The following is an 11,231-nucleotide window of genomic DNA, read 5'->3' as shown; positions in this document are numbered from 1 at the left end:
CAGTTCTGGGCTTTTAAAAATATTCTGAAATTTAAAAAAAAGAACAGATATTTCAGTCTGTACAAAATGTCAATATTGTTTGTTTTTATACCAATACAAGTATCACTCATTTTATTGATAATTACGATTGTGTTACAGCCAAATGTAAACTGTAGCTCTCATTCACATAAGCACCGTGTCTGATGAGTTTGTCTGCTACTGTTAGGTTTTTTCAATGTCACCAATCTGGATATATTACACGTGCCTGCAAAGCAAAATGGGTCTTTACAAAGTTTTGTCTTTTTTAAAAATGGGAAACAATTGTAAAAGCATATTTTCATAAAAACCAAACCACTATTGAGCTTCAAGGCAATTCAGTCGTTAGTACTGGGGTGAAGATGGGTGAGTCCCTTATCGTGGCGCTGTAAACTCAAAAGTACCTGCCGTCCTCATCTCCAAGCAACCGGCGCTGATTGTAAAACCAATTAAATTAATGCCAAAAGATAAATTAAGAAATGTACAACCCATGAGGGCCAGAGTAAAGATTCGACTCATGATGACATTCAGCTTGTGTTTCTGCATGTGCTGATTTTCAAGTCCAAAAGTCTCATTTCCTCCTGGGGTGGGCGCGACGCTGAAGGTGCCTCTGCCTGGACCCCGTGGACAGTTTAGATCCTGGAACAGGAATAAGGAGTTACCTCACAGGCTGCAGTTGTTAAGATGGACACAACATATTGAAGAAGAGCTCCACTGTAAGTTTCTATATTGTGGGAGACATAGCGGAAGAATCTCCACTGTCAAAGCAGAAAGAAACTTCACTCCTGGGGGACTACAAGAGTATATTTGATGAAGTCTCTATCTACCGAATGGTGAGAAGGAAAACGTGGGCACAGCCGGTCCTGGAGTGAGGAAAGGGTTGAGAGGGTTCACGGGGCTTTGGTCCAGGCCGGCTGAAGGGATCGCTGCAGACAGACAGAGAGCAAAGACCAGGTCACTGTCAGCACCTGCAGCGGGAACATGGTCGCTGTTACACTAGTGCTGACTCAGCAACTCCAGCACGGTAAGAAATATCACACGGAACTTCAAACTTGATTACTGGAGAACCCTGGAGAGGACGTAGAGAAACAGTGAACTGAGAGAACGAGGGATAACTTGTTCCCTCGGTTTAACTAACCCACTGTCACGGACTGTTATTTGTTCCCACGATTTAATTTGTTTGTGAAAACTTTCCTCACAACAACTGAAACGTGGGAACTGATTTCTCGTGGCCTCAAAATAATCAAATGGAGAGAACAAGCTGTATCTTTTGACCAAAAATTGCTTATATTGAAATAACAATTTATATGGTGTCACGCAAAATTAAGTCAACTTTGGAGATCCAATTATATCTTGTGGCCTCAAAATGATTAAATCGAGTGAACAAGTTACATTTAGCATCCACAACATATGTTTTCCTCTCTATGGCCTTTCCAGGACTCTGTACTTTATTCGGACTTCACTAAATTTGGTTGAAGGAAATACATCGCAAATTTTATCCATGAAATGTTTTTCCTAGCATCTGACTCATCTAAACATGTGAAGCACATTTCTGGACTCACCTGTTGCTTCCATTTGTCCAGTTGACTCGGCTTCGCCCTGCTGCGTCAAACCTATCTGGACAGCAGGATGGGGTGGAACTAAAATCACGACGTCCCTCACTACCAGTGACAGAGGGGAATAAATCGATCAGGTCAACAGGTGCGATTCAACAAAAGCGTGTGAGGTTTTTGTCTCTTACCTTTCTCATAGATGCTGACAAATCCTCCCTGACAGACTTCCTGCAACAGCCCTTTAAAGTCTGACACAGCAGTCATCACGGAGCCAAAGGTCAGGTTGGGTTCAATGGCTACTGGAGCTGACAGCACAGGTGGAGCATGGAGCGACTGACAACTCTGCAGTGACACACGAGTGAGGAGGAGGAGGTGAGTTCCTGAACGCAACTCTAACAATTCCATCTGATCCACCTGGGCTGCTTTACCTGCAGGAAGTGAACGTGGTCCTCGGTGTGAATAAGGTGGTCCAGATCAGCCTCAAACTTCTTCTGCTCCGTAATCTCCTTCTGGATCTTCTCCAGCAGCTGCTCGGCCTGGGTGACGGCCATCTTCTCCTGGGCTTTGATCAGCTCTCTCACCTCAAAACGTTTCAGCTCGATGGAGCGAATGACTTCGGTAAAGACGGCGTCGCTCTCTTCAGCTGATGCCCGAGCAGAGCGCTGGAGGGAGACAGAAATCAGAACAGGCCTCTTCTGAAACTGACGGGTGTGTGCGTGTGTGTGTGTGTGTGTGTGTGTGTGTGTGTGTGTGTGTGTGTGTAACAATGAACAGCATCAGGCTAAAGAGTTTGTCACTTACAGTCAGAGAGAAAATGGCTTGCCTCAGCTCCTGAGCCTCCTTCTCTCTCTGCTGGATTCTCAGCTGAGAGTTCTGCTTCATCTCACCGAGCTGCATCTGATGACACATGGAGGTCAGCATGTTACACCACACTGCACCAGAGGTCACACACGTGTATATGTGTGTGTGTGTGTGTGTGTGTATATGTATATATATATATATATATATGTGTATATGTGTATATGTATATATATATATATATATATGTGTATATGTGTATATGTATATATATATATATATATATATATATATATATATATATATATATATATATATACACACACACACCTATATAGAATCTAAAATGTAAAACATGTTTTGAGTTATTTCACACTTTTTGTGAACTACACGATTCCATTTGCGTTCATTCATATTTTTGATGCCTTCAGTTAGAAACTACAATGTAAATGGTCATGAAAACGAAGAAAACCCATTAAATCACAAGCTGTGTCTGAACTTTTAAAGTCCTTTCTGGCTCTGATTTTCTTTTCTGGGACACCTCAGTGTTGTGGCTGGTTCCCACTAAACAAAAACCCTCTCTATTCCTGCTCCGTCAAGGAACTCCTCATCTCATCCTCTCACTGGAACAAACTGCCTTTAGCTTCGACAAGTAATCAGTTATCAAGTAAAGAAAAGAGAGAATAGACTTAACTTCGGGCTGAGTATTATGAAAATCATAATAATATATCAAGCCATCATATCTTCTCAAAGATTATAGATTTTTTTTAGTATGAAAACTTGTGAAGCATGATTTTGCCATCTAAATAAAAGCAAAAAGGAAATTGTCAGATTTGACATGATTGTTTGGAATGTCAAGTTAAAACTAGAGAAGAGTCCCAGTGTATCATAACTGTAATACACTTGATAGTGAATATTGATTGTGTTACCTAAAAGGGGATTTTTTCCATTCTTAACGGATTGGTGAAGAATAAAACCACACATTTTCGGCGTAATAAATGTAAAATGAAAAAAAATAACTGTTAAACATTTACATGTAATGCTAAGAAGAAACGTTTATAAAATAACGCTTTCACTGCACTGAATGGAAAAAAATGCTTAAGCAAATGTGACAGATTTTAGTCAGGAAAAACAAACAAAAAAGCTGTTGATAATCGACAGTAAGAAGAAATGATTAATGGTCAAGTCGCCAATGGCTTGAACTCTCGTTGACGTCACAACCGTGAGTGCTGTGGTTTCGGACGTGTTGGAACGGTTACCTGCCGCTGGTGTTTTTCTGCCTCCGCCAGCACGACGTCGTGCTCTTTGTGTTCGTCCGCCAGACACAGGTAGCAGATGCATTGCTTGTCGGTGCGGCAGTACACTTCCAGCAGCTTGTCGTGTCGGGGGCAAATCGTCTCTTGCAGTCTTTTGGTGGCGGGCACCAGCTTGTGCTTCTTAAAGACAGCAGATTCGTGGTGGGGCTGGACGTGGACCTCGCAATAGGAGGCCAGACACACCAGACAGGAGCTGGCAGCTTTGTTTTTCCTGCCTGTGCAGAAGTCGCACTCTACGTCGTCGGCCTCCGCGAGGTTTTGTTTTTGGGGTGGCGTGGTTTCTACGAGTCCCGTTTGTTTGAATTTCTCCACCACGTCGGCCAACACGATGTTCCTGGCGAGCACCGGCTTCGGGTTGAAGGTCTGCCTGCACTGGGGGCAGCTGAAGACCCCGAGGAAATCGTCCTGGACCCAGTAGTTCCGAATGCAGCCCGAGCAGTAGCTGTGGCCGCACGGGATGGTGACCGGGTCCTTCAGTATGTCCAGACATATGGTGCAGTTAAACTGGTCCTTGTCCAGAACCACCCCGGCCTGGGCCATGGTCCCAACCGCTGACGACGTGGAAATCTAAGTAATTTCAAGAATCTACCAGACAAAACAGCAGACTTGTTTACCGGAAGTGAAGGGGCGTACCCGCGGGGAGGAAGTGGTCGAGGCATTTAAATCATCTTAACGAAGTTTCACAATAATATAGTTTCAAAAAAATAATAAATTGTCGCACTAAACTAATCACTCCAATCTACTAAGAGGGCATACAACTGGTGAAAGTTGTATTTCAACTTGGAAAACACATTCGTCTAACGTGATTCATATTTATAATTAATTTGTGCTTTTCATACAAGTTGTCGATAAGTGGCTTTATTTTGAAAGGTCAAAGCAGGAAGTCTCACTGTTGCTTCTGGTAAAAGCCGCTGACCAACTGGCCTCAGTCTTCTTGAAGAACAAGAAAAGTGACCCGGTATTGACTTACCAAATAGCTTCTGGCAAACGCGTATTTGTACAAACACATCTCAGCAGAAAACTGCCTTTAAATGGTACCTTGTTGACAAAAGTATCTCAATTATATTTAATCCTCTGTTCTGGAGTATTCTGATTTTACTTAACCTTTTGTTTTTGGTTTTCCTAAGTGGTTTCTTTCTAATTTAATAAGTTGCATTTGTCAACAGTAATCTGCTTATCAGTCTACTAAATTCAGTGTAGAACTACAGAACAGAAGTAGTTCAGATTAATTTATTACATGCAAGTGAAGCCCAGTCACTGAGGTTAGTCAAGGTTTAAAGTGCTTTTTTTAATTTAAAATGCCTTTGAATAGTTAACACACAATTCAGAATGGTCGATGTCATAAATAATACCAGTGGAAAATAGAAGGACAATGCATATCTTCAAATTTAAATCAAACAGGACAGTGCATGGCTAACATACATATTGAAACATACATCTTTGAAAAAAAAGATATTCTCTCTCTCTCTCTCTCTCCGTACAAAATAATACATTACTTTGGTCACAACCTAAAGCTTGTATGCATTAAAGGGAAGGTTCCAGGTTTAAAAGCCTGTTTTAAAAACAAGCCTAATCCTAACATTCAGTTTTTATCAGTTGCCAGCAACCTCATGTCAGCATTCGCCTCAATGTGCTTGCTTCTACATAGCACTTTCTCCTACAATGACAAGCACATCCGATGAAGCAGCCCAACCTTTATGAACCCGCCCTAATGCATGACTACAACCGACACTGTGACGTTGCTGATAAAAACGGATTCTTCAAAATTAAATAATCCCTTTTCCGATGATTGTTAACAGAAATCCTGTCTGAGACCTACCTTGTGCAAAATGCTGATGAGAATTCAAAAAGTGGTCAGTATGTGTTCACAATGTTCAAGTATTTCATCACTCCCAAGATTTTGTAAAAAGGTAAGTTTGTAGATGGAATTGTAACTGTAAACTACAGCTAATTGAGAGAAACAGGCACAAAAAAATTCTGTTTGTTTCAAAACATGCACTGATGTCACTGGAAGATTATGTTTTTCTTTTTTTTCTTTGCGCTACATGCTAATCTGAAGTTAGGGTTTAGCTAAATGATAACAAAGATGTCTAAAGGCGATCTTTTCACAGTCAACTACTTAATAAGCTGCAAGGGTAAAGCTAGGTTCTGTTGTCACTTTCTTCTGCAAAACAATATTGACTTCAGTGCATAAATGCATAAAACATGGAGTAATATAAGTATTCAAGTATTTATAGTCACCCCCCCCACCCAATTACTTTTCACATCCTTCAACAAACACAGCAGTTGGAGTTAGCCAAAAAAAAAAAAAAATAGTTGCATCTTTAAAGTCAACTGAAAACCCTCTACAGTGTTTGTGCATGTATGTGTTCTGTATGCTGTATATGTGCATGTGGTGTAAATGATATGTGGGACTACGCTCGTGCTGTTATGATGTGGCTTCACTTGTTCTTCCCTTCTAGTCCGCTCTCTGCTCTCAGGGCTTGGCTGCTGGCTGATATGAAGCTGATCCAGTGTTTCAGGTCCTCGGGAAACTCGGGGCACTCAATCTGAATATAAAAAGCACAAAATTAGCATCAGCAACTACAAGTGATTACCCATTCAAGATGGTATATTGAGCAAAAATGCGCAGCCTCATAATGATATTTCAGCCTTAAAGAATATTTTGCCTCTGAAGTACTTGCAACTTGGTGCCTTGAGCTCACGAAGGTGTTTTTTTTCCGCTACTGTTTATGTGATGGATGATTTAACAATCTCTCAATATGATAGATGACACTAAGTAGTGAAGAACCTTCCATATCCTGACATCTCCTATGAGAGTCCAGGTAAGGACACTGTTTGCATGCTGATCCTCATTTCTCTATTCTTGACGCAGTATTAAAGAAACAGAAATCCTTATAACTAAATCCAAACAACCTTAGTTAACTGCCATGTTTCTGGGATTGTGTGTATGTGCAGTCTATTACTCACCTTCCTCTTGCAGACAAACTCAATAATGGTCTCCGGGCTGCTGCGCACCACATTCTGCCTGCAGAGCATGACTGCAGAGACAAAACCATCTTTCTTGGACACGAAGCGCTGCTCCAAGTAAAACGCCTTCTCATCCCATCCCACCACTTTGGTCCGGATCTCAAAAGCCTCACGGAATGCTAAGGAGCGTCGATAGCGAATGGTGGAGGCCCCTACGACCATTTTGGCCCCCAACTTGCGGGATGCCATAAACAACCCGTTTCGCATGTAATGATGGAAGCGTGCAAAGTCACACTCTCTTAAGTATCGAGAGTTGTTCATATGCCCCATGTAGTCTAAATCATGGGGGAGGACCATGCCGTCGATGCTTTGCTCAGCAAGAATATCCCATATTCTGGGCTGGAACCAAGCCTGGACAAACACCTGGACCCCACGAAGAAAATACCAGACATCCAGACTGCAGAAGAGCAGGAGGAGGGCTCCCAGCACCAACAGCAACATCTCTCTGGAACCAAATATTGTTATTAAGACAACTGTAACACATGCACACAGCAATGTGAGATTATGACAGGAAATAACTTTAAATGTGTTAATCATTTGAATGCGCCCCACAAAAACAGTTAATGTCTAAATTCAATCAGTGTGGCAGAGCTGCTGCTCAGAATAAACAGGATATTTGGTCCACTGGTTTAATAAAAGTCATTAACATCTGTATTTACAGACTAGGGTTGAACGCGACCAATCAATGAGACACACGGGTGACCAGACACAGCATCCGACCATATGCGCCGTTAGCCAACAAATAACATCGCAATGCTAAGAGCAAAGAAACATACGGCAGGGTTATTTCAGCGCTTGGATCTATTTACAACTAAACCTGAGGTAGAACGAGCATCCACTTCAACCTTGACAGGTACAGCAAGCTAACGCCGGTCTCTTTAAATGTACAGAGCACAACCTGCTGTGCCAGGCAAATCTGTTAGCTTAGCTGCTAGCTTCCAGTCGTTAACGCACTTGGTACAGACACACAGCGGACTGCGGCCGATGGCACGTAGCATACGGCTACTTCCGCTCATTCTGAAGGTGCTAATTTAACATATGATTATGCAAATGTTAGAAATATCACTTTATGGACGTGACTTACTGCGTGTTCAGAGGAGAGCGCTGACATTGGACACGGTTCAACTTGGAGGAAACCGGCAGAATGAATGAGCGCCTCGCATTATTTCCGGGACTGTTACGGCATGTGACGTCATTCATCGCCTCGTAGGCGTGGCTACATTATTCATACTCTGATAACATCATAATAGACTAAAGATAAACGCTTATTATTGTTATTAAGATAAACAGGCATTTGGTAGTTCAAGTCTACCTGAGACTATTAAATAGTATTAATTAATATTTTAGTTAAATGGCACCAATGTTAGGGATAACAAATGTAATAACAGCGAGTACAGACATATGATATACTGACCTTTAACCTCTTGTAAAAACACTACTGGAATAACACTTGTTGGTATTAATTTGAGTACTAACCCGGATTTACCAAGATACGTTTTTGTTCGAAAGTAAAGTTAGTTTGATCTCTTACTAATTTCTCTTTTTTTTTATCTCTGGTGTATTCTGTAACACTGTCACAAAAAAGGGTTATTTTTTTTTAAAAGCATTTCTATCAAATTCATCTGGATTCATGTAGAATATTTATTTGTTAAGACATCACTATCTATTTCAAAGACAAGGCTATGAAAAGATGTTGCTCTTTGCACCTCATCATTTTATACCAAACATTCTTTATTCACAGATGTTAATGAACTGAAAGATCTATGAATAAATACAGCTCTTAAAAATCTGCTATGAATTCACATGTACCATTTTTGTTGTTACAAACTGAATTTCTGCAATTCATTTGATGAATTAATGTTTAACATTAAAACATTAATTATACTCAGGAGTGAATAATTCATCAAACCCAAAGGCATGCGTATGCATGCAGACACTTCTTCACTAACAAATGTGGTGCAGGTCATGGTGGTTGTGTGCCGTGGTGGATTCGTGCACTCACTGCACAGCTGTTTGGACGCACGGCAACTCAAAAGAGTGAATCAATAAGTTTCAAAACTGTTTTTTTTTATTGCTGCAATAGTGCAAGATCATACAGTACCTCTGTTAAATCCCATCACTGCTGAATATGTGAAGATAATCGAAAGCGTGTGATGTTCCGGTTCCTCCAACGTTTGACGAGTATTAGTGAGTCGTGTCAGTCTTGTAGGTTTTTAGTGTAGGCACGTGTGTGTTCAAGTCAGATGAATGTCAGAACCCTCTCGATGACTTGTTGTCTGGCTCACAAGTTATCCCGCTTACAGAAAAAGTCAGTCTTTGTAATGAACATCCAGCCTTATTTGCTCTTCTCATCTAGCCCGCTCTCAGCCCTGAGGGCCTGGCTGCTGGCTGAGATGAAGTTGACCCAGTGCTGAAGGTCCTCTGGAAACTCAGGACACTCCACCTGCAAGAAGCAACCACAACTTCTCAATTATAGATCAGCACTGCACAGGACACTTCTGAAAATCCTCCTTTCTCACCTTCCGCTTGCAAAGATGCTGCATGATCTTGTCTGGGCTGCTGCGGATGACACTCTGCTTACAGTACATGACAGCACACACCAACCCGTCATTTGCAGACACAAATCTCTGCTCCAGGAAAAAGGCTTTGTCATCCCAAGTGACAATCCGACTCCGCAGTTCATAACGCTCCCCGATACACAGGGCCCTGCGGTAGCGGATGGTGGTGGCCCCCACTACCATTGAAGCTCCCAGGGCCTTTGTGGCCTTGAATACACCATTGCGCGTGTACAGAGAAAAGCGGGCAAAGTCGCATTCCCTAAGGTAACGAGCATTGTTCATGTGACACATGTCAATGTCCTGAGAGCTGACCCGGCCTGTCATGACCTGCTCAGCTGTGACATCCCAGATGGGAGGCTGAAACCAGGCCCGGAGGACCACCATCGCTGCCCGTAGGAAGTACCACACGTCCAGACAGAAGAAGAGGGCCACCAAGGCCACGAGCACCCACGTCAGCCACCACATCTCTAGAGGGAGACGACAAACACAAGCAAAGGAAGCAGGTTACTGCGATGTGTGGACACTCGTCTCGTTCAGACTGCACCTTCGTATCGTTGACTACATTTGGATCAGCAAGACGCAAATATGCAGTGGCCAAAATGCATGGAGAAACAGACGGCCAGCGACAAAGAAGACACTTTGAAATCCTAGCTGATCATCCAGACTGATCAGAATCACAGCACCTGTGAATGTGGTCTGGTTGAACTTAGCAACATTGGATATCATGAGTTGTTTAGCTGCTCAGATCAGGATCAATCCGTATAGTGACAAACCTGATTTACACTGGCATTCTGAATAAGGCCTTGTAGTGGCTTGTAAACTTTTATACTCGTAGAATAACATTTTCACGCAGTACAATGAAACCCAGTACTTGGCCAGCAGGTACTCAGCTTCCTTTTGTAGAAAAAACAGTTGTGCTTCAGAATTTCTGAGGCGAAGTTTTGCTCCATTTAACTGCAGGAGACATTAATTTGGTCCAAAATATAGATTATATAGGCTGGAAAATATATTAAATGACTAAAATTTAATGTTGAAGTCAAAAGATGTTGCAATTTGCTCAAATTGCCCAAACAGTGTTGTTGTTGTTGTTGTTTTAATCCCAGAAAGTGGATGGAAACTGGTCATGCAGGAAAAACAAGCTCATCTGCAAAAACTCCGCGTTAGTGAGGGGAAAAAAACAAGCATTTGATTTGTCAAGAAGCGGTGCGCCACTCGGAGATACTTATAATTCATACATCAGCACACTGACGCGAGAACAAGCGTCACCTACGCCGAATCACTGCGTTTAGTCTGACACCTACGTCAGAAGAGTCTGCAGCAACACCTGAAAAGATTGATATGTTGGTGGTTCACGTTGGAAAGACAGCTCCGGAACAAATCCGTCGCCAACTTATCTGTTGAGTCAGCAACCTTTCTCTACTAACATAAAGACGTCCAGGATAACCCGGAGACGTAAAAATATCGAGAGAATTGAAAGTTTCGGTGCCAGTCAGATAACTCACCAGGCTGCGTGTGAGGACTCCTGAAACTGTAGTAATCAGCTCTCCAGAACCCAGCGGAATCACCTCCGTACCAGCAGATATTCGATACTTCCGGTTTCATCCTCGAAAATAAAAGGCGCGTCAATACAGGGTTTCCAATGTTCATGAAGGTACTGAGTACAGATATTAAAATCACATACACAGAGAGAGAGAGACATTGAAACGGATACTATTATATATTTTAAAGCACCCATTTGAAATTATTTTCAAAGCCTAAGCTAAGATTTCCAAGTTAGGTACTATTTTTTCAAGGTGTTTCATTTCCGGTTTCATTAACCTGGATGTGACGTGTTCAGAAGGCGCAGACCCCGAACGGAGAGCGAATATTTACTTTTTAAAATTTCTCAGGTTTATTTTTTATTGCGGTCTATTGCATTAATTTGTTCAATAAACTTTTATTACACGTATTTTTTTCCAAAA

The 11,231-nt window shown here is 41.9% G+C and overlaps 3 protein-coding genes across 4 annotated transcripts; all 3 read right to left on the bottom strand.

Moving 5' to 3' along the window:
- Window positions 1-93: 93 nt before the first annotated feature.
- On the bottom strand, window positions 94-4,325 carry ftr67 (finTRIM family, member 67). 2 transcript variants are annotated; one of them, XM_086204067.1, is made up of 7 exons: window positions 3,626-4,325; window positions 2,370-2,465; window positions 1,997-2,230; window positions 1,757-1,910; window positions 1,578-1,676; window positions 843-983; window positions 94-654 (listed from the first exon to the last, which is right to left on the bottom strand). In XM_086204067.1, exons 1-7 carry the CDS (start codon window positions 4,220-4,222, stop codon window positions 587-589), a joined length of 1,389 nt encoding a protein of 462 aa, XP_086060193.1. In that variant the 5' UTR covers window positions 4,223-4,325; the 3' UTR covers window positions 94-586. The 2 variants fall into 2 exon arrangements, with proteins under 2 accessions (XP_086060193.1, XP_086060195.1); XM_086204069.1 differs by having other exon boundaries at window positions 843-941.
- A 624-nt stretch (window positions 4,326-4,949) lies between these two features.
- LOC147261830 (protein THEM6-like) lies at window positions 4,950-7,912 on the bottom strand. The gene is made up of 3 exons (XM_086204075.1): window positions 7,797-7,912; window positions 6,653-7,157; window positions 4,950-6,231 (listed from the first exon to the last, which is right to left on the bottom strand). Exons 1-3 carry the CDS (start codon window positions 7,910-7,912, stop codon window positions 6,124-6,126), a joined length of 729 nt encoding a protein of 242 aa, XP_086060201.1. The 3' UTR covers window positions 4,950-6,123.
- A 531-nt stretch (window positions 7,913-8,443) lies between these two features.
- Window positions 8,444-10,864, bottom strand: LOC147261829 (protein THEM6-like). The gene is made up of 3 exons (XM_086204078.1): window positions 10,773-10,864; window positions 9,232-9,737; window positions 8,444-9,155 (listed from the first exon to the last, which is right to left on the bottom strand). Exons 2-3 carry the CDS (start codon window positions 9,733-9,735, stop codon window positions 9,048-9,050), a joined length of 612 nt encoding a protein of 203 aa, XP_086060204.1. The 5' UTR covers window positions 9,736-9,737; window positions 10,773-10,864; the 3' UTR covers window positions 8,444-9,047.
- Window positions 10,865-11,231: the final 367 nt, after the last annotated feature.

The sequence above is a fragment of the Aulostomus chinensis genome, chromosome 5 (assembly GCF_037954235.1).
Source record: "Aulostomus chinensis isolate RoL2024-O1b breed Wild chromosome 5, RoL_Achi_v1.0, whole genome shotgun sequence".
NCBI classification, from domain to species: Eukaryota; Metazoa; Chordata; class Actinopteri; order Syngnathiformes; family Aulostomidae; genus Aulostomus; species Aulostomus chinensis.
Note: the sequence above shows the minus strand (reverse complement) of the source record. Positions and strands in the feature narration are given on the sequence as shown.

What these genes read in the sequence shown, in the direction of transcription:
- ftr67 (XM_086204067.1), bottom strand. Translation starts at nt 4,222, where the DNA reads ATGGCCCAGGCCGGGGTGGTTCTGGACAAGGACCAGTTTAACTGCACC. An exon ending in ACCACGTTCACTTCCTGCAG is followed by an intron (nt 1,911 to 1,996) that starts GTAAAGCAGCCC and finishes GTGTCACTGCAG; the next exon opens with AGTTGTCAGTCGCTCCATGC. An exon ending in GTTTTCCTTCTCACCATTCG is followed by an intron (nt 655 to 842) that starts GTAGATAGAGAC and finishes TTCCTGTTCCAG; the next exon opens with GATCTAAACTGTCCACGGGG.
- LOC147261830 (XM_086204075.1), bottom strand. Translation starts at nt 7,912, where the DNA reads ATGAATGACGTCACATGCCGTAACAGTCCCGGAAATAATGCGAGGCGC. An exon ending in CGCTCTCCTCTGAACACGCA is followed by an intron (nt 7,158 to 7,796) that starts GTAAGTCACGTC and finishes ATTTGGTTCCAG; the next exon opens with AGAGATGTTGCTGTTGGTGC. An exon ending in AGTTTGTCTGCAAGAGGAAG is followed by an intron (nt 6,232 to 6,652) that starts GTGAGTAATAGA and finishes TTTTATATTCAG; the next exon opens with ATTGAGTGCCCCGAGTTTCC.
- LOC147261829 (XM_086204078.1), bottom strand. Translation starts at nt 9,735, where the DNA reads ATGTGGTGGCTGACGTGGGTGCTCGTGGCCTTGGTGGCCCTCTTCTTC. An exon ending in AGCATCTTTGCAAGCGGAAG is followed by an intron (nt 9,156 to 9,231) that starts GTGAGAAAGGAG and finishes TGCTTCTTGCAG; the next exon opens with GTGGAGTGTCCTGAGTTTCC.